At 52.0% G+C, this 21,975-nt stretch overlaps 1 protein-coding gene across 1 annotated transcript in view; it reads right to left on the bottom strand.

The window, feature by feature from the left end:
- Positions 1-1,998: 1,998 nt before the first annotated feature.
- The window catches only part of PRRX2 (paired related homeobox 2), a 49,289-nt gene continuing 29,312 nt past the window's right edge, over positions 1,999-21,975 (bottom strand). Inside the window, exons 2-4 of the mRNA XM_060102273.1 lie at positions 5,059-5,246; positions 4,260-4,438; positions 1,999-3,263 (exon numbers count right to left, since the gene is read on the bottom strand). Of these exons, the coding sequence (XP_059958256.1) occupies positions 3,128-3,263; positions 4,260-4,438; positions 5,059-5,246 (503 nt within the window). The 3' untranslated portion in view covers positions 1,999-3,127. The remainder of the gene's footprint in view (positions 3,264-4,259; positions 4,439-5,058; positions 5,247-21,975) is intronic.

Here is a 21,975-nt window from a genome sequence, read left to right on the forward strand (position 1 = left end):
GCATCTTTCCGACCCCTCTACCAGGTGGGTCCTATTGCCAGGGTCTCTTCCTCCCAGGCATCCATGTGCTTAAGCCAAGTCCTGGCCCCCTGGGCTCCCCCTTGTTCCCCAGCCCAACATCTAGTCATCAACCCCTGTCCCTGCTGTGTCTGGGACACCTCCCAGATTGCCCACTCTGTCCCCATCTGGTCCAGGCTGCCACTTCTCCTGCCTGGACATCCAGCCCAGCCTCTGCAGGGGTCTCTCTGCTTCCAACAGGGTCCAAGGGGCGGGTCCCTCCACCAAGCAAATCCCCTCCATGGCTCCTCACTGCCAGGGTGACATCCAAACTTTAATTTTTTATTTAAAAAACAATTTTTTTGGCTGTGCCACGCAGCGTGTGGAATCTTAGTTCCCCAACCAGGGATCGAACCCATGTCCCCTGCAGTGGAAGCACAGAGTCCTAACCACTGGACCACCAGGGAAGTCCCGACATCCAGACTTTAGATCTGGACACACAAGCCCCACGTGAACTGTCCCTGCTTCTCTCCATCTTCATCCTGCAGGAGATCCAGGCCCAGAACTGTCCCCACTGGCCCAAAGAGGCAGCTTCTGGCCTACCCCAGGGCCTTTACACATGCTGTTCCCTTAGCCAGAAACACTGTTCTCGCTCCCCTCTTTGTCTGGTGGACTCTTCATCCTTCCAGGACACTTCCTCCAGGAAGCCTGCCTGGATGCCTTAGACTAGGTTTGGGGCTCCTTGGGCTTGGTGTGGCCTCTGAAGCCAGGGACCCTGTGTCAACTCTCTGCTTTCTCCTCAGGGCCCAGCGTAGAGCCCTGCACACATATAGTATTTCATAATATTTGTTCAGTGAATGAATGGCAAATAGAAGCCCGGAAATCACTTACTGAAGGCAGAGGCCAAACTGAGCAAGAAAACACAGCTCTGGCTGTACCCCCCGCACCCCCTTCCCCCTCCATACACACACACAGTACAGGGCACAGGCCAACCCTTTGCTCTGGCCGCCGTAGTCAGGTTGGCAGAGCCAGCTCCATATATCAGCAGAATGGCCCCTCCCCACGCCTTCAGCTGGAGCCTGTGCCTTCCCCTCATCGTTTCCCCCCCCTCCGCCCAAGGACCAGAGTCCCAACTGCCCAGCCACAGGGAAGTCACACGGCAATGGTCCCCAGGGCCTGTTGGCCCATCTGAAGGGGACAAAGCTCACCCCACAAGAACCTTGTTTTCTTTTTTGTTTGTTTTGTTTTCTTATTTATTTATTTATTTGTTTGTTTATTGGGTCTTCGTTGCTGCGCGCAGGCTTTCTCTAGTTGCGGCGAGCGGGGACTACTCTTTGTTGTGGTGCGCGGGGACTATTCTCATTGTGGTGGCTTCTCTTGCTGCTGGGCGCGGGCTTCAGAATTTGCAGCACACGGGCTCAGTAGTTGTGGCTCGCGGGCTCTAGAGCACATGCTCAGTAGTTGTGGCACATGGGCTTAGTTGCTCCGCGGCACGTGGGTTCTTCCCGGAGCTGAGCTTGAACCTGTGTCCCCTGCGTTGGCGGGCGGATTCTTAACACCTGCGCCACCAGGGAAGCCCAGAACTGTGTTTTCATGGTGGAATTCCTGATGGAGGATGGGGAAGAATCTCTGGGGGTAAACTGGGGGAGATGGGGAGGGTCCTCACCTCCCTCAGGGGTTAGTTACACCTTCTAAAACAAAAATGGGGACCATCCCTTGTGTTAGGATTGTCACGTGGCTTTGACCTATTCAAGGTCACCTAGAAGATGCAGCCTGTGGCTGGTGGGGGGGGACACTGGCCCTTTGGGGGGGCTTTGATGTGGTAGGGGTGGGGCAGACTAGAGAAACGGGGTCCATCCATGGAGTCCAGAGGTGTGATGGCTGTGTCACTGTGAGGGCCGCCCCTCCGGAGGGGCCGAGCATCTTTGCGCCCTCTGGGGGTCGGGAAGTATTGTCTTACTTCCTGGGGGCTGGTTGCAGAAATGATCGCTTTATTATATTTTATTTTTTCCGGCCGCATGGCTTTTGGGATCTTAGTTCCCCGACCAGGGATGGAATCTGGGCCCTGGCAGTGAAAGCAGCGAGTCCTAACCACCGGATGGATCACCAGGGAATTCCCAGAAATTATCTCTTAACTTCCCTGGAGGGTGTGCCCATCAGCAGGCGTGGCATGGGGCCAGGTGGAGAGGGCTGGCTTCAGACCATTCCCCTCACCCCACAGTTTTCTGCACACTCCTCATAAGTGATGTCAGTGCCTGGTGGCACATGTGTCCTCTGTCACCCCCAGAGATCATCTCTGAAACGGTAGGTTGGAGGACTTGGAAGAAGGTCTCTGGTGGCCCTGTCTGTTAGGACCACCCGTCTGTCCTGTGAGCCCACCTGGGACCTCCACTCTGCACCCCGACATTCTGGGCCATCTACCCGGGTCCCCCACAGTCAAATGCCCAGGGGACCCCCAGCTTCTGATGCCCAGCAGCAAGGGATTTAGTTTTAGCATCTGCCTCCACACACCCTTTGCTCCTGCCATAGGGCAGGGGAGACACTCCTGCACAGAGAGGGTTCGGGTCCTGGCCAGGGTCACACATCGGGGTTTCTCCCAAACACCCGGGTGTCAGGGGTTCCAGGGCAGGTCTGTGTCTTCCTACCCCGCTCCCCACCCCTGGGGCTCTACAGGGTGATGGAGGACTTCCTGCAGAAAGAGGCACACAGACGAGGGCAGCTGGCCCCAGAAGGCCGTCCCTTCATTGGTTTGCTGCCTTTGTCCGCCCTCCCGCAATCTTTCGGGGCTTAAATTTTTTTTTTTTTTTATTTCTTAAAGACAACAGCTTTTTGGCTTTAATACACAAAGTAAGTGAGGTCCTTGGGGAGCCGCTGCTCCAACCTTCCAGCCCAACACCTCCAGGGTCAGGGGCCGCAGTCTCCAGCGGCCATGGATGAGGGGCTGAGCCAGGCTCTGGGCACCTCAGCAGCCTCTTGGGCCCAGAAGTCTGGGCTGAAGAGAGGGGCCAGGAGAGCCCACCCAGCCTGTCCTGGAGACAGGGGACAGGAGAAGGTCACCTTCCTGCATGTCTGCCCTCTTTTCTGCTGTCGTGAGACCAGGGAGGCAACGGGGTCCTGGTGGGGCTAGCTGTCAGTTCACCGTGGGCACCTGGCTATGATGCAGGCTGAACTCCTTGGCCTTGAGACGGAGGCTGGCGATGCTGTTGGCCATGTTGACCCCCGGGGTCGCAGGACCTGAGCCTCCTGGGCTGTACGGCGGCACCGTGCTGGGGGTGACATAAGACACAAAGACATATTGCTGTGGCTGGCAGACCACAGGGGCTGGCCACCTCTGGCGGCCAGTCTTGGACCCCAGCCTCTGGTCCTCCTGTCTCCCTTCCTCAGCTCACTCAGCCGGGAAGCCTTCCCCTGGGGCTACAAGACTGGGGGTAAGAGGCAGAAGTGCCCACAGTCAGCCCTGGGACATGGAGCCACCCCCGTAGGCTTGTGGTCCTTCCTCGCTGGACCAGGAGCTTCCTGAGAGCGGGGCCTGTGTCCTGTTCACCCCCAGCGCCTGCCCTGGGCCTGGCACACAGCAGGATGGGGCTGGTATGAACACACACCTGTATGGAAGGAAGCCTCTTGGAGGTTCTCCTGCCCCAGGTAAGAGCAGGGCAGGGAGGGAGCTGGGAGAGCTGTGAGGCTAGCGTGGGCATCACTAGGACTCAGATCCCACGACCCACCGGCTCCTGCCTCTCACGAGACCATGGCTCCAGCAGAGCTGCTCGCACAGACTAAGGGGTGGATGGCACTCCCTGGAGTCGTGGGGTGCAGAAACCCAACTCGCCAGCATCTCCTTCCTCTCCCTTCCTGCCTTGCCACCTTTCCCCAGCTTTGACCGGGACAAAACTGCCCCAGACTTTGACTCTGGGTCCCAGCCAGGCCCCTGGGACAGGGAACCACTCCCTTGGCTCCCCGGCCTCTCTCCGGGATGGTTGACGAAGGGTGCTGGGGTGCTCGTGCCAGCCTAGAAATCTGCAGGTTTTCAGCTTCCTCAGGATGATGTGGGTTCTCCACTCCTTCCAAACAGGCCTCATTTTCTCGCCCCTCCACACGCTCACACACTTGCCCACAGACCCCTTGGTGCACCCCAGGTCCACAGGGCACCTGGGCACATTTCCCAGCTCTCTTCAGATCCTCAAAGGAGTCTGGGCCCTAAAACACCCCCACGGGGTCCCCTGGTTGCTTGCATCCTCCCGACCCAAAAGGGTTCCCGCTCTCACCTGTAGGGGGATGAGGCCGTCCAGGAGAGATAATCGGGGCTCAGGGCAGTGGGCCGGGGAGCCACGGGCTGCTCGATGGCGGCTTCCTGGCTGTAGGACTTGAGCAGCGAGGCTGAGCGGTTGGCCAGCATGGCCCGCTCGTTTCGGCGGAACTTGGCCCGGCGGTTCTGAAACCAGACCTGGGGGCGGGAAGGAGGGGTGAGCGGGCTGCCGAGGGGACCCAAGGCCTTTTGGACCCAGCGTGTGCCTGCTCTGCCACCCACCCTGCACTGGCAGCTTCACCTCTCTGAGCCTCAATTTTCTCATCTGTAAAATGGGGGTGATAAGTGGTGCCTGCCACTGGGTAAGTATGTGTTGGAGAATGTGCAAGTGGATGAATGAAAGAATGAATAGATGAGCTGCTGTGAGGTTGTAATGAGAGAGGTGCATGCTGGGCACTCAGCTCAGGGCTGGCACGGAACAAGCACTGAACACTTTAAAACGACTTTTATTTATCCAAACCCCATGTGCCAGGCACCGCTCTAAGCTACAAAGACATCAACTTCTTTCATTCTCGTAAGAACCCTATAAAACAGACCCACGTGATCCTCACTTTACAGGGAGGTACCTAAGGCACAGAGAGGCTGAGTAGCTTGCTCAAGGTCACACAGTGGGTCAGTGGCAGGGCTTGGATTTGAACCTCAGCCCTCCTGGCCTCAGATGACCCTGCTCTTAAACACCTCACCTTGGCAACTCCTTAACCCTGGGTGAGTGGTGGCTGCACGCTCCCCCGGGGAGCCCACGGATGGGCAGCACTCACCTGGACACGCGCCTCGCTGAGGTTGACGCGCCGGGCTAGCTCCTCCCGCACGAAGGCGTCGGGGTAGTGCGTGCGCTCGAACACGCGCTCCAGCGCCTGCAGCTGGCTGCTGTTGAACGTGGTGCGGTTCCGCCGCTGCTTCTTCTTCCGCTTGGCGGCGCCGCCGCGCCCGGGGCTGGGACACTCACCTGCGGAGGGGCCCGAGGGTCAGCAGGGCAGCGGACAGCGCGCAGTGGGTGCCCGCAGGGCCCCCAGCCCGAAGCTGCCGAGATGATCACGACTCAGGCACCAGCTCAGCAATGTGCTCTGAGCCTTTTACCTGTGTCTCCTTCTGCTGATGGATGGTGCAGCTCCTGGAGAGCAGGAGCACCTCCCTTTAATTCACTCCTTCATCCATCCATCCATCCATCCATTCTGCAACACATTTACTGAGCACCTACTGGGTGGCAAGCTAGGGCCCTGGGGATATAATGGTGAACAAAAGCAGCCAGGTCCCCATCCTGTGGAGCCCGGGGACAAGCACCCACCGCCATGAGGGACAACTGACCTGGTCGGGGGCGGGGTGGCGGGGCCGCTGGAGACATCTACGTGTCCTCGGCTCCTAGCTCAGGCTCTGGGGCATGGTAAACCCTCCATGGGTATTTGTTGTTGAATTATATTAATATATTAAGAAAGAGCAGTGAGAGTCACAGTGTCAAGGGTCCACTGCAGGCACCCACAGCTCAATGGATGCTCACAGGAATCCTACAGACAGGTGCTCTTCATGCCCCATTTACAGAGGGAGAAGAGAGGGGGGATGTTCAGCTGCTATTTATTTCCACATTTCAATTTGACCCAAGGGCTGAACTGCTGACCCTTCCTCCTGCAGGGCCCAGCTCATTGTTCACTCCTCCAGGGAGCCCTCCCTGACCACCTGAGTCCACATGGAATCCCCTCTCCTCCACTGCACTCACCCAGCACTTAGAACCAACCCTGTCCGGTTCAGGGTCTGGTGTACCTTAATAAAAAATGTATATTTTATGGATAAATAGCAAGGTCTTACTATATAGCACAGGGAACTATATTCAGTATCTTGTAATAAACAATAATGGAAAAGAATATAAAAAAGATTATATATATTTAACTGAATCACTTTGCTGTGCACCAGAAATTAACACAACATTGTAAATCAACTATACTTAAAAAAAAGAATATTTAATCAAACATTAAAAAATCTGGATCCTTAAAATTTGTATGGAGACACAAAAGACCCTGAATAGCCAAAGCAGTCTTGAGGGAAAAAAATGGAGCTGGAGGAATCAGACTCCCTGACTTCAGATTATAATACAAAGCTACAATAATCAAGACAATATGGTACTGGCACAAAAACAGAAATATAGATCAATGGAACAGGATAGAAAGCCCAGAGATAAACCCACTTACCTATGGTCAACTAATCTATGACAAAGGAGGCAAGGATATACAATGGAGAAACGACAGTCTCTTCAATAAGTGGTGATGGGAAAACTGGACAGCTACGTGTAAAAGACTGCAATTAGAACACTCCCTAACACCATACACAAAAATAAACTCAAAATGGATTAAAGACTTAAATGTAAGACCAGACACTATAAAACTCTTAGAGAAAAACATAGGAAGAACACTCTGACATAAATCACAGCAAGATCTTTTTTGATCCACCTCCTAGAGTAATGGAAATAAAAACAAAAATAAACAAATGGGACCTAATGAAACTTAAAAGCTTTTGCAAAGCAAAGGAAACTACAAACAAGACGAAAAGACTTGTTTGTTGTTTCCGAATGGGAGAAAATATTTGCAAATGAATCAACGGACAAAGGATTAATCTCCAAAATATATAAATAGCTCATGCAGCTCAATATTAAAAAAACAAACAACACAATCAAAAAATGGGCAGAAAACCTAAATAAGCATCTCTCCAAAGAAGACATACAGATGGCCAAGAGGCACATGAAAGCTGCTCAACGTCACTAATTATTAGAGAAATGCAAATCAAAACTACAATGAGGTATCACCTCACACCAGTTAGAATGGGCATCATCAGAAAATCTACAAACAAAGGCTGGAGAGGGTGTGGAGAAAAGGGAACGCTCTTGCACTGTTGGTGGGAATGTAAATTGATACAGCCACTATGGAAAACAGTATGGAGGTTCCTTAAAAAACTAAAAATAAAATTACCATATGACCCAGCAACCCCACTACTGGGCATATACCCAGAGAAAACCATAATTCAGAAAGACACACACACCCCAATGTTCATTGCAGCACTATTTACAATATCCAGGTGATGGAAGCAACCTAAATGTCCACTGACAGATGAATGGATAAAGAAGATGTGGTACATATATACAATGGAATATTACTCAGCCATAAAAAGGAACTAAATTGGGTCATTTGTAGAGACGTGGATGGACCTAGAGACTGTCCTACAGAGTAAAGTAAGTCAGAAAGAGAAAAACAAGTATCGTATATTAACGCATATATGTGGAACCTAGAAAAATGGTACAGATGAACCGGTTGGCAGGGCAGAAATAGAGACACAGATGTAGAGAACAAACGTATGGACACCAAGGGGGGAAAGTGGGGCGGGGGATGGCAGGATGAATTGGGAAATTGGGACTGACATATATACACTAATAGGTATAAAATAGATAACTAATAAGAACCTGCTGTATTAAAAAAAAAAAGAAGAAGAAAAACAAAACCTCAGTGAAGGGTCCACTTAAGATTTCTACACTATTGTATACAAACTTTACCTCAAAATTCAAAAGTAAGAGAGAAACATAAATAAATATTAAATTTAATTTTTAAAAAATCTGGAGATTTCATGTAAGGAAAAAAAGTATATTTTAATAACCAAATAATGTCACTGCTTGTCGCAGTGACAGATTCAAGCAGCACAGAAAGGCACAAAGTAAAACAAACTACTCCCTTCTCCCGCCTCTGCTCCCCAAGATTTACAAAATTACAAATGTGTATTTAAAAAAATTTACAAGCATGAGATCACGCTGAACGCATTGGTGCTGCAACTTGTCTCTCTGTCTTTTTTTTTTTTAATATTTATTTACTTATTTAGGCTGCACCAGGTCTTAGTTGCAGCATGCATGCGGGATCTAGTTCCCCGACCAGGGATTGAACCCAGGCTCCCTGCATTGGGAGCTCGCATTCTTACCCACTGGACCGCCAGGGAAGTCCCAAAACTGAAGCTTGCCTCTTCCTATTTAATTTGCTCCAGAGATCACTCCACCTGGCCCAACAAACCCAGCCCTCTTTATTTGCGTTAATTTCCATATTATATTTTCCCTCTTGTTCCCTCCCTCCACATATCAGAACAATTTTTAAATTAGCCTTTGCTCTATCCTTCCAGCATTGCTTTTTAGAAAAATATATATTTAATTAATTTATTTATTTATTATTTATATTGGCTGTGCCGGGTCTTAGCTGCTGCATGCGGGATCTTTGGTTATGGCATGTGGACTTCTGGGTTGCAGCATGTGGACTCTTTAGCTGTGGCATGCATGCGGGATCTAGTTCCCAGAGCAGGGATCGAACCCAGGCCCCCAGCATTGGGAGCGTGGAGTCTTTCTCACTGGACCACGAGGGAAGCCCCCAGCATTGCTTTTTTGCAAATATTTTTTTCAAGTATAATATTTTCTCCCCCTCTTCTATTGAAAGATAGCAGACCATGTCCTGTTATGCATCTCCCTTTTTTCCCACTGAGCAATACATCCCAGGGATTCCTCCATCCAGTGCAGAGAACTCCTGCATGTACCTTCTCACAGCTCTGTACCACTCGGTTGTGCGAATGTACCGTGGTTTAGTCAACTGAAACCAGAGCCCTATGGATGGGCACGTAGTGTGTTTCCAATCTTTTGCAATTAAAGAATACCACAATGAATAACCTTGTGCAAACATGATTTTCTATTTTTGCCAGTGAATATTTGGGACAGATTCCTAGAAGTGGGATTGCTTGGCCAGTGAGTAAAATGCTAGATGTGGCCAAATTCCCCGTAACGCTTCCCAGCAGCGGTGGAGAGGAAGGTCAGTTTTGCCCACAGTTGGGCCAACAGAATGCATTGTGAACCTTTTGGATTTGGGGCCACAGCTTGTATTTTTGCTTCCCCAGTTACACATTCCCTTTATACGTGCTATGTGCTTCCCACGATGCTGAGAAGTTGTTCAGCTGAGCATCTAGAACATTCCAGGCCCAGCCACGGATACCACTCAATCCTGGGTTTTGAATGAGCTCCCAGGTTAGCAGGGTTTACTGACTCTTAAGCAACCGGCTGATTTGTTCCGAGGCTAAATTGTTCCATGAGCCTGGTAAGTCATTGCATCGGGGGTAGGGTGGGAGGTTGTCAGGCAGGAATCAGGTAGGATGCCGGGAAAAAGATGACCCTACTTGGTTTGGACCAGTGGTTCTCAACAGAGGGCAATGTAGCCTCCAGGGGACATCTGGCAATGTCCGGAGACATTTCTGATGGTCAGGACTGGGAGAGGGGGTGCTCCTAGGATCGAGGCAGAGGCTGGGGATGCTGCTGAGTACACTTCTATGCACAAGGCAGGCCCCGCGTCAGGGAATTCTCTGATTCACCGTGTCCATAGTGCTGAGAGAGAGAGGCCCTGGTTTGCAGGGAGGGCCAGGAGTTGAGGGCCAGTACGTTTCCCCTTTGGGAAGTACTGCAAACGTGGGACGCATCTGGGGGTGGGGTAGGCAATGGCAGGGAACACGGAGCGGCCCCGGGCGAGCTGGCCTCTTCTCCTGGACCCGCTTCAGTCTTCACTCCTCACCCCTTTCCTCCAAGAAAAGGTGAAGATGGATGAGAATGTCTGGTGCCGGTGAATGTCTCTCCACCCCCCGCTCCCCACCCCCTTGAGCTGGAAGAAACCTTAAACTGAAATAACAAGGGCTGAGCGCTGAAAACCTGTGTGATCAAGAGCCTGAGAGTGGACAGAAGCTTCTGGAACACCAGCCATCGCGAGCCGATTTCCGCCCCCCTTCAGGCAACGCTTCTTGGGCACAAACCCAACGCAGGAGGTATTTCAGCCAAAAAAGGAGAATTTTTCAGGAAATTTAGCAGTTCAAAACTGAGGGTGTTGAAATGAAAATCATTTTGCAGCCTCGGCCCCCTCCAAGTGGGCGCCGGAAGAAACAACTCTGCTCTTTGGCCAAACTGCGTGGTGCCTTGGAGCTGAAACTCTCACACAAGGGCGTTTAACACCCTTCCCAACAACCTGAGACTCTCCCCACCCCTGATACCAGCTGGTCTCCACTGGTCTGGAGTCACATCTCCCTGGGGGTTCCCATCAAGGCAGCTATGATGGGATGCGCTCAACAAAAGTTGGTTTGGGGGCTTCCCTGGTGGCACAGTGGATAGGAGTCTGCCTGCCAATGCAGGGGACACGGGTTCGATCCCTGGTCTGGGAAGATCCCACGTGCCAAGGAGAAACTGGGACCGTGTGCCACAGCTGCTGAGCCTGCGCTCTATAGGCTGTGTGCCACAACTGCTGAGCCCGCGTGCCACAACTACTGAGCCCGCATGCCTGGAGCCTATTGCTCCGCAACAGGAGAAGCCCCCGCTCGACTAGAGAAGGCCCGTGAGCAGCAATGAAGACCCAATGCAGCCAAAAATTAAAATTAAAATTAAATCTTTAAAAAAAAAAAGTTGGTGTGGGCAGGAGGGATGCCAAACGCTCTGTCTGCTTCCATTCACTGAATCCTGGCATCTGCCCTATGAGGCACTGGCCCATTTCACACACTGGGAAACTGAGGCTCTGAGAGGTTCACCCAAGATCACACAGCGGGGACTGGAATCTGTGTCTGTGGGAAGGATCAGGCGGCCCGGTTTGTGAGCCTGTCTCCGAGGGGGCCACCTCCCGCGGTTCCCGGGGAAGGTGATGCGGGGGTCTGTCACACTCTACGCCCCAGCTCTGGGAGACACCATGGATCATGTCATCTCACTGGTGCAGAAATGCCCCCGAGTCTCCATCCTATAGCCTCCGGGAGGAAGACCTCACCTCTGGGAGCCTTGAGGGCCAGCGGCTTGCCCAAGGTCACACAAAGTTCCTGGAGGAGCTGAATTTAACTCAGTGCCAAGAGCATAGTAATCGCTTGATATATGTTCGCTGCTCTTGGCCTTCTTCCTTGTGTGCAACCCTCTTCCCGCCTGAAGACAAAGATCTTTCTCCCTCCGCCCCGCCCACAGTAGAAGGATGGTTCCAGTCCCTGCTGTGGGCAGAGGCTGAGGAGAGGCAGCCGAGGTTCAGGAAGATTCACGCAGCGTCTTGGAGGTGACCCAGGACTTGAACCCACAGCTTTGGACTCAGCCAGGGCTCTCGGGCTGGACTCTGCTTCCCAGCAGATGTGCTGGATATTTGTTACCATGAGTTCCTGAATAACCCCCTGAGAAGTGGATTGTGGTAGGCGTGTGTCCTCTGGGGGTTCCACGCTTGAGCTTAAAGCATTTGGAAAATAAATACTCTTGAAGCCTCAGGCCAGCAAGTACTGGGACCAGCTCTGTCCAAGTCAGGGCTGTGCCCAAAGTTTCCTTTTGTTCCGTAAAAGATCTGCTTTCCTCTGGGATTGAAAATAAAGCCTGAAACCACCTCCATTTACGTGGGCTGTTTAGGGGCTATTGTGAGGGGCGGGATCAGGGAAGAGAAAAACAGCCTCACATAGGGGAGGCCAGCCATGCTCTCCCTCCCTTATTACATTACAATGAAAAAGAAGTGACTGGCGCACAGTTTTCTGCCATTAAATTATTTCACACGTACAATTTATTTGGCTGACTTCAGGCCAAAGACATTTAAAAACTCTGCTCTCGGCCAAATGATCAAGTGTTCCTGGCTCCCTCTCCTGCACCCATGGTTTTTCTTATTCCGTGTAATTTAAGGGTCTAAATAGTCTGGAGGGAATTAACTGCAAATTCTTCCTAAGACAAATAAATCCGGCCTCTTCGTTTCTGCCTTTCTCAAGCCGTTGAGAGACACTCTCTGTTTGTTTTTGCTTCAAATAGTCAGTTTGTGCCTGACCCTGGGGCCATGGCAAGCTCCAACCCAAATAAATAACTTTTATTAATTAGCATTTATTCTGACCGAATAAGCAGCCTCCCCCCACCCCAAATGTGATCTCTGCCAACACGTTCACAAAAATAAACAACGCGTCCCCAGGACCTTGACGTGGATTTAACAAATTAACACTGGGCCTTGGTCAAAGGAGCTTCGAAGCTGCAGAAATATTTACAGCCAGAAAAGTCTGAGGAAGGAAGTGGAGGTGGGGGGCACAGAGAGGCTGCCCCCCTCAAACACCCAGGTCTCTTGGTAGAGACTTGGGTTCCTTTGAAAGACCCCTGGGAGAAGGGCTCCGACAGGAATTCTGGAAACGGTGTCCCTAGCTTCTGTAAGGCAGCATCCCTGGCTCAAATGCCACCAGGAGAGACTTGAGGGAGAATCTCACCTCCTCAGATAGGAAGTGAGAGGCAGGACAGGCGGTAAAGGAGCCGGGGTCCTGGTTTAGGACCTCAGGTTGGCCCTGGCGCACCAGCAGCGTGGCGGTAGATGAAGCCTTTATTCTGTACCAGCCTCAGGAATTGCACTGAGAAATGGAAGTAACAGGAGCCACCTAATCGAACCCTCACAACCGTCAGACCTGTGTGCTCTTAGCCTGATTTTACAGATGAGGAAACTGAGGCACGGGGTTAAGAAACCTGCCAAATCCACGTGGCCAGTCAAGGCTGGAGCTGGGACTTAAACCTGAGGATTGGCACGGAGCCCAGGCTTTTAACCAGTTTGGCATGGGCGGCCGGCCCTAAGAGTACCCCCAGGTCTTCATACAGTGGGATCCTGGGGGTCTCTCCAGGGGCTTAGGGTGAATGGGTCAGCCAAGAAGAGGGGGGCTGAAGGCAACAGGAGCATCTCTAGAGCTGGGATCTGTGCTGGAGTCCCCGGCACACAGGGCAGGGGGGCTGTCAACAGCATGCGGGGTGGGGTAGCTTCGAGGGGGTGGGGCATGTGAGACCTGTGAGGGCAGAGCCAGGGTCACGCCTGGCACCAAGTGCGTCACCCACGTTGGAAGGAAGAAAGGAAGGATGGACAGGAGGGAGGAGGAAGGAGAAGAAGCATGGAGCCTGCAGCCATCTGGAGAAGGGCGCCTGGGCTTCCGGGGGCTTCCCCAGGAGGCCAGCTCCGCCCCAGCCAGAATCTCAAACAAGGAGCTAAGAGCTGCTTTCATGTTTGGACAGGCCGGCCTCAGTCCAGGACACTCAGGGACCAGGGCTAAGGCACAAAGGGGGGTGAGATCACACAGGCAGACTTCCCAGCATCACCTCCCTGGAGGCCCCCAGCAACCTCAAGATGGGAGGCAGGGATGCCTCTGCCTTACGGAGGAGAAGAGGGAGAGAGGCCCAGAGAGGGGCTAGGACCTACCCAGGGTCACACAGCGAGTGAGAGTCCTCCCCCTGCCAGCCCCAGGTCCTTTCTTTTCTCCCCTGGTAGCCACTTGGCAGGGTGAACCGAGGCTGGAGATAGCCCCAGCCTCCAGCCCAGCCCTGGACAAACTGACGGTGAACATGACAGAAGGATGGGGCCTTTGTCTTGAGGGTTTCTGGGCTCTGCCCTGGGTGGGCCGTGGCAGGTCAGGGGGGCTGGGGTGGTCTCGGCGCTGCTGTCCCAGGTTCGCAGCCTCCCTGAGGTCAGGATTTACACTGGACATGCACATCCTCTCCCCTGAGGACCTCTGCCCGCTCTGTTCGTGGGCTTGCGACTTCTCTCTGCCTCCCTGGCTCACCTTCAGGTCTCAGCAGAATGCCACTTCCTCCAGGAAGCCATCCCAGACCCCCCATCATCCTCTGTCACGTTGCAGCGTATATGTAGGGTCATTTGTCTGGCAGGGACTGGAACTTGCTGTTTTCTGTCTCTCTGGGACCTGTCACAGGGCCTGGCCCAGGGTAAACTCTCCACAAATATTTGTTGAGTGTTGAGTGAGTGAATGAAGAGATGAACAGACAAATGAGGAGGCCCTGGAAGAGCGTGGGAAGACTTCAGAGTCTGCCCCCGACCCGGCCTGTCTCCAGGGTCCAGGTTCTTCCTTATGGAGCCATAGAGACCTGGCCAGGGCTGAGTCATGACCGCATGTGTCACAGGGCAGGAGGGAGGGGCTTGGGGCAGTGGGGGAGGGGAGTCAGCCACCGACACCCACTGTCCAGCTGCCCCTCCAAGGATGTTTCATCTCACTCATTTTGAACAAAAACCCAAGGTGCTGATACACTTTTATAGCTACCAGTCTAGAGAAGGAGAAAATATCTCAGGAAGGAAGGTGAGGAAGGAAGACACAGCTGGGCCCAGGGAGTCAGAGAGGTCCCCTGGGGTCCTATCCATGTCCCCATGATCTCACAGGCCTCAGACAGCATGTAAGAACCCAGGGTCATGGGCCACCTCAGCCTGGGACTGCTGCACCCCCCACCCCCTCCCAGCCCGAGGCCAGTAACTAGTATGGCTATGAGGAGGCATCTGCAGGCTTGGGCTAACCCTGGAGTCTGGAGGAGGCCGGGGGAGGCCCCTGCATGTCCTCTCGAATCCTCAGCAGGGTCCTGGAGGCAGCTGCAATGCATCTGGGTCTCTCTGGGGTCTAGAACCCCTTCCGTACACGCACTAAGGACATGGCATGCTGCACACACTTCCATCAGGCCACTGGACCCCACCAAGAGACCTCAGTGGAGGCGCCAGTGCGCCAAGGTGATTTGCCTTACCGGACAGCAAGAGTTCCTGCCACCTCAGGGCCTTTGCACATGCTGTTCCTGGCCTAGAGCACTGCAACCCTTTTGCCTGGCTAATGTTTCCCGGCCTTTAATCTCAGACTAAATGCCCTGTCCTGGGGGGTCTTTCCCAGCCCTCAGACCAGGACAGATCTCCTTGTTACAGGCTCCTGGGCCCTCTTCCCTCTCCAGTACATCTGTAATTAAGTCATTCTTCTGTTTTGGTTTTCTGCTTCATGCTTGTCTCTTCCATTCCATTCTAAGCTCTAGGAAGGTGGGGGCTGGGTTTTCCTTGTCACTGCTGTATCCCCAGGACTGGGCAAGTCGTTTGGTTTCAGAAATATTTCTGAATGAATGATTATGTAGATGAAGGAAGCCCTCATTCCAAAAAAGGGATGAAAGTCTCAACTTCCAAAGCCAGTTCCCTTTGCCCTCAAAAGGGCCAGACAATGGTTTCTTAGATACGACAGAAAAAGCACAAGCAATTAAATTTTAAAAAAAGAGAAATCGGGCTTCTTCAAATTTAAAACTTTTGTAAACACGATCAAGAAAGTAAAAAGACAACCCACAGAATGGGAAAACTATTTACAAATCATATATTTGATAAGAGACTTGTATTTAGAAAATATCAAGAACTCTTGTAACTCAACAATAAAAAGACAAATAGTCCAATTTAAAAATGAGCAAATGATCTGCATAGACATTTCTCCAAAGAAGATGCACAAATGACCAATAAGCACATGGAAAGATGCTCAACATTATTAGCCATCAGGGAAATGCAAAGCAAAATCACAGTGAGATACCACTTCACACCTACTAGGATGTCTAGACTCAAAAGGCAAATAATAACAAGTGGTGGAAAGAATGTGGAGAAATCAGAACCCCCAGGCACTGCTGATAGGAATGAAAAGTGATGCAGCCACTTTGGAAAACAGCCTGGCAGTTCCTCAAAATGCTAAAAATAGAGTTAGCATATGACCCAGCAATTCCACTCCCAGTTGTATACTCAAGAGAAATGAAACCATATGTCCACACAGAAACTTGGATACGAATGAATGCTCATAGCAGCAATACTCATAATAGCCCAGAAGTCGAAACAACCCAAATGCCCATCAGCTGATGAGTGGGTACCCCAAATATCCATACAATGGAATATTATTCGACTGTAAAAAGGAACGAAGTACTAATCCATGCCACACCACAGATGACCCCTGAAAACATTACGCTGAGTGAAAGAAGACGGTGCCATTGACAAAAGGGCACATAATGTACGATTCCACTCATATGAACTGTCCAGAATAGGCAAATCTATAGAGACAGAAAGTAGATTAGTGGTTGCCAGGGACCGGGGGAGGGTGATGGGGGTGGGGTGAGGGGGTGAGGACTAAAGGGTGCAGGGTTTACTTCTGGGGTGATGAAAATGTTCTAAAATCGATTGTGGTGATGGTCGTACAACTGAACAGACTAAAAATCACTGGATTGTATGCTTTAAATGGGTGAATTGTATGTTCTGTGAATTAAATCTCAATAAAGTCGTCATACAAGAACACAGGGCTTCCCTGGTGGCGCAGTGGTTGAGAGTCCACCTGCCAATGCAGGGGACACGGGTTCGTGCCCCGGTCCGGGAAGATCCCACATGCCGCGGAGCGGCTGGGCCCGTGAGCCATGGCTGCTGAGCCTGCGCGTCCGGAGCCTGTGATCCGCAACGGGAGAGGCCACAACGGTGAGAGGCCCGCGTACCGCAAAAAAAAAAAAAAAAAGAAGAAGAACACAGAAAAAAGGGAGGGGGTAGAGAGAAAAACTGGGATTGGCTGAGAATAGCAAGGAAAGGAGATCCCCTGAACGCTTGGCGGGGATGTGACTGGGAGTGGGGAGAACAGAGTCTCTAAGGCCCAGATAGTGGCTCAGTGCTGCCTGGGAAGCCCCAGAGCCACTCTGGGTCAGGGTCTTTGGGGAAATGCTCAGTAAGACAGCTGCCACAAGGGGGGCGTGGTTCTCCGGACAGAATGTCTCCACATGGGGGCCGCCACAAGGGGATGCGTGAGGCCAAAACTTCTTCAGAGACCCAGGAGCCTTTGAAAAATGTGATCATTGGGCCCAAGTAGGGAAAAAGGGATGAAGCTACCAGGCAGAGAACATGTGTGTCCTATTCTTAGGCACAGAGAAAGGTGGGAGGTCAAAAGCCAGATACCCCTGACCATCTCAAAGGCTCTGGGGTCCCTGGAACATCCTCTGCTGCCCCCAAAATCTCTGGGTCCAGGGCCAGATCACCTCTCACCTCAGCATTCCAGGACCCAGAAGTTCACATCTGTGGTCAGCCCTGTCTTCTCTGTTCCCGACACCCCCAAACCGAGCTCCAGAAAGTGGGGGCACATGGCTGGAATGGGGGTACAGGGGGATTGGGAGCCCGGGAACCAATCGGGAGGAAGAGCAGCCCTTTGCTTAAAATTTGGCCTAAGAAGGGGGCTAGTGTCTGTCCCGTCTGGTTTTAATCTAAGGTTGGTGGCCAAATGCCAGATATATTGTAAAACCTACATTTTAATAAGGGGCTGGTATCTGGAGGAAAGCTCATTAACCATTTCCAGACCAGGGTGAAGCTGCTGCTTAGGGCTCAGTGTGGGGTTTCCTCTCCCAGCTCTGAGCTCCTGGGCCTCTCAAAGCCCACAGCCAGCACCTGCTGGGAGTCAGGGCGAGGGCTGGGGGTCGGGCGCAGAGAAGGTCCGATTTCGTGTGGCTTGGTCCTAAAACAAAGCTGCAAATGGCTCTGGGGATCTCAAGCCTGTTACACTTGTCTTCCCAGGACTCAGTCCTGAAGGATCCTTACAGATTGTCTGTCAAAGCCTCTCATTTAAAAAAAAATTTTATTTATTATTATTATTATTATTTTTGGCCACGCTGAGTGGCATGCGGGGATCTTACTTCCCCAACCAAGGATCGAGCCGTGCCCCCTGCAGTGGAAGTGCAGAGTCTTAACCACTGGACCACCAGGGAAGTCCCCAAAGCCCCTCATTTTTGCCGATGGGGAAACTGAGCCATGAGGAGGGGCAGCGACTTAGCCAAGGGCTCCCAGCAAGGCAGTGGGACCCCAAGTTCTGACCACTGATGTCCAACCCCCTGAGAACACCCATTTTCCTCCTTCCTGCTCTCTCTCTGTTTCTGGGTTCCCTGGGGAGGGGCGTGTGGGAGCGCATCCCTGACCCAGCAATTGGGCACGGTTGGCAGGGGGTGGGGCAAACCAGCAGCCCAGCAAGAGAGCCAATGGCTGCCTCTCCCGAGCATCTGAGCTTGAGGAAAACGTTACCCTGTGTGTCCTTAGTCAAGAGAGTTCCCTTCTTGGGCCCTCGGTTCCACCATCTGTGCACTGGGGCAAGAACAGTATCTATGCCTCCCTCTCAAGCTGACACAGAGAGGATGGAACAGTCCAGGGCTTTCCCAAGAACACGCTAAACGCAGTGGGCTGCACAGATGCCCACTACCCTCACTATTACTTTTCTTTCCTTTTTTTTTGTGGCCGCGCTGCACGGCATGCGGGATCTTAGTTCCCCGACCAGGGATCAAGCCCGTGCCCCTTGCAGTGGAAGTGTGGAGTCTTAACCACTGGACCACCAGGGAAGTCCCCTCACTATTACTTTTCCAAAATGAAACCTAGGCCGTGGCTCATTGGTTCTTCCTCCATTTCAGTCATGAACCCCTTGAGGAATCTGAGGAATGCTATGGACCCTTCCCCAGAAAAACACAGGTGCACACAGAAGTTTGCATGTAACTTTGTTGGGGGGTGGTGGTTCATAGACTTTCTGAATCGTGTGCACAGACCGCCACGCTAAAAAGTCAGCTTGATGGAGAGTCAGCTTTTGTGCCCCAGGAGAACCTGTCCCTTTGCCCCGTTTCACCTTGGGGTCCCTTGCACAGGTCCCCACAGATAGCAGTTGAGATAAAGGCAGTGCCCATCGGCCCCTCTTCCAAGGTTGGCGGGACCTCCCCTGACCCCAGCTCTGGGTCGATGCTGTACTCCCAGAGAGGCTGACCTTTAAAGTATCACTGCAGGTTTTTATGACCCATCTGTGAGTTCCAGGCATGCTGGAAAATGTGAGTTTGAGGTTCAGCTCAGAGAAGCTCCAGGCTGTCTTGAGTGTTTCTGCTGCCCTTCTCAGCACAGTGCGGGCCTGTGGTGAGGACAGGACTCTCACTTCCCACCCTTTTTTTTTGGCTTCCATTTACTGAACTTTTTTTTTTTTTTTTTTTGTGGTACGCGGGCCTCTCACTGTTGTGGGCTCTCCCGTTGTGGAGCACAGGCTCCAGACGCGCAGGCCCAGCGGCCATGGCTCACGGGCCCAGCCACTCCGCAGCATGTGGGATCTTCCCGGACCAGGGCACGAACCCGTATCCCCTGCATCGGCAGGCGGACTCTCAACCACTACGCCACCAGGGAAGCCCATCACTGAACTTTTATTGTGTGCCTGGCACTGGGTTACAAAGCCCTGCCTTCTCCAATGCAGAAGGCGCTGTAACTAAGCCTTGTTCTCAGTCGGGGCCAGTGAGGTTCAGAGGTGAAGTAGCTGACCCAGGTCACACAGCCGGGCAGTGATGAAGCGGGAGCTTATGTCCAGTCTGTCTGTCCCCTAAGTGGCTGGCATCTGGCAGTGGAAGCTGCCCTCATTAACCATTTCCAGACCAGGATGAAGTTGCTGCTAAGGACCCACTGTGGGTTTTTTTTCTTCCACTTAAGAGCTCCGGACCTCTCACAGCCCACAACCAGCGCCTGCTGGGAGTCAGGACGAGGGCTGGTGGCTGGGTGCAGAGACCACTCCAATTTCCTGTGGCTTAGCTGGCCCCTCTGTTCTACTTGAGCAAATCTGAGGGCTCTGCCCACACTCCACCCCCACCACAGGCTCATAGGCCCTGGTGCCCTCAAGGCTGACTATCCCCTGTTGTGTGTCAGCGGGGCGGGCGCCTGTCTGTGTTCCCGGCCTCCACCAGCCTCACCGGCAGGGTGCACTCAGAGCTTGGGCACAGAGCCATCTGTGACATCTCTAACTGGTCCCAGTCACACCCTCAGATGACAGTCAACCCTGACTCTAGAAAATTCTCTATTGCAGTGAGTCAGAATCCCTTTCCCTGTGGGTCCCCCAGTTTATGCTTCAAGCGAGGGACAGCACAGGGGACTCTTCCCCAGGGCCACCTTGCTAACATTTGAAGGCAGCTTTTCCAATGCGTCTCCTGTGATTCTGGGAGCCTGCCCTGCCCCCTCGCCACTCCAGTGGCCTCCAGGGGAGGGGCTGATACCAGATCTTCCAGATTTCTCAAAGGGTGACCACTGACCATTTGCTTCAAGACTCCCGGGGAAGTTCATTAAAAAGGGACATTGTGGGACTTTCCTGGCGGTCCAGTGGTTAGTACTCTGTACTTCCACTGCAGGGGGCGCGGGTTCGATCCCTGGTCAGGGACTAAGATCCCACATCCCACGCAGCGCGCGGCCACAAAAAAAAAAAAAAAGAAAAAAAGAAAAGGGACGTTCCCATCCCTTCTCCAGGGATTCTGATCCAGCAGGCCCAGGGCCAGCTGAGAGCCTGCAGCCCAGTCTCCCTCACCTGCAAGGTTAGGAACCACGGGCTTCAGTGCAGCAAACAGAGAATGTCATGACTCGACATGAAAAGTGCCGATCCACCCGCTAGCTCTACACTGGTCCATGCAGCTATCTAAAGTCAAATTTACATTGATTAAAATGAAATAAAAACATAAATCCTGTTCCTCGGTCACACCAGGCACACTTCAAGGACTCAATAGCCACATGTGGCCAGTGGCTGCCAGACTGAAAAGCACAGATAGGGAGTATTTTCCTCATTACAGAAAGTTGTATCAGATAGAGCTGCTCTAGATATTCTAATTTTTCTTCTTCTTTTTCCTTTTAAAGGATGGGGAAAGAACAACAACAACGAAGCCCAGCACTGTAGGACGTTTTAAATTTTTATTTAATTAATTTTTTTTGGTAAGAAGCAGGTTCTTATTAGTTATCCATTTTATACATATTAGTGTATACATGTCAATCCCAATCGCCCAATTCATCCCACCACCACCACCCCCCACTTTCCCCCCTTGGTGTCTATACGTTTGACCTCTACAACTGCATCTCTATTTCTGCCTTGCAAACCGGTTCATCTGTACCATTTTTCTAGATTCCACATCTATGCGTTAATATACGATATTTGTTTTTCTCTTTCTGACTTACTGAAGGACATTTGAAAGGAGAAAAGTCATTCCTAAATCCCACCATGCCAGCATATCTATTAAATTTTTGGCAGACTTTTGGACCCATGTCCACATGTATCCAGCTCACACATGAGTCCACTTACAGTGTGCATGAATATCATTTCCTTTTTTGGATGGGGCATTAAGAGGCCACCATTAAGATCAGACACACCCAGGGACAGCATGTCTTGTTGAGCAGGTAGTGCACTGCACAACTCCATGGCAGCATCCCTATAGACGACAGTGTGACTAGTGCCCCCTATAGCTATGCAGTGGATAACCCGCTCAACCGTACCTCTCTTTCCTGGAAATAGCTGCATTCCAGTCCTGGCTTCACCACACACCAGCTACATGAGCTCTCTGGACAAGTGGCTTCACCTTTCTGAGACTGGGTTTCCTCACTGTAAATGGGGTTGGCAGTACCTAAAGTGCTTAGACAATGTCTGGCACCTAGTAAGCGCTCAAGTAACATTAGCTATTATGTGGGTGACCGGTATTACCTCACCATTTCACGGAGCAGACTCAATGTGACAGTTCAGATAAAGTGTTTCTTGCTGTGGGTGGCATGGACCAGGGCTGAGCGTGTGGTGGATGTTCACTTAACCTCCACCCAAACCCCAGCTGCTTCAGTGGAAGGTCTTACAGCCACACCCTCCCCTGTGCCAGGACTTTCTGGGTTCTTTCTCGCCACCAAGTCAGTCAGAACAGGCTCCCCAACAAAAGCATAAAAGGTTATTCACCCAGCACAGTGTTACAAACCAGACTCCAGAGTTAGCTTTCCCGGGTTCATATCCCAGTTTCACTGTTGTGTGATCCTGAGAAAGTTACTCCTTTTCTGTGCTTCTGTTTTCCCATCTAGAAAATGGAGCTAATGACATCTCCCTTATAGGGTTTTTGTGGG

The sequence above is a fragment of the Mesoplodon densirostris genome, chromosome 6 (genome assembly GCF_025265405.1).
Source record: "Mesoplodon densirostris isolate mMesDen1 chromosome 6, mMesDen1 primary haplotype, whole genome shotgun sequence".
NCBI lineage: Eukaryota > Metazoa > Chordata > Mammalia > Artiodactyla > Ziphiidae > Mesoplodon > Mesoplodon densirostris.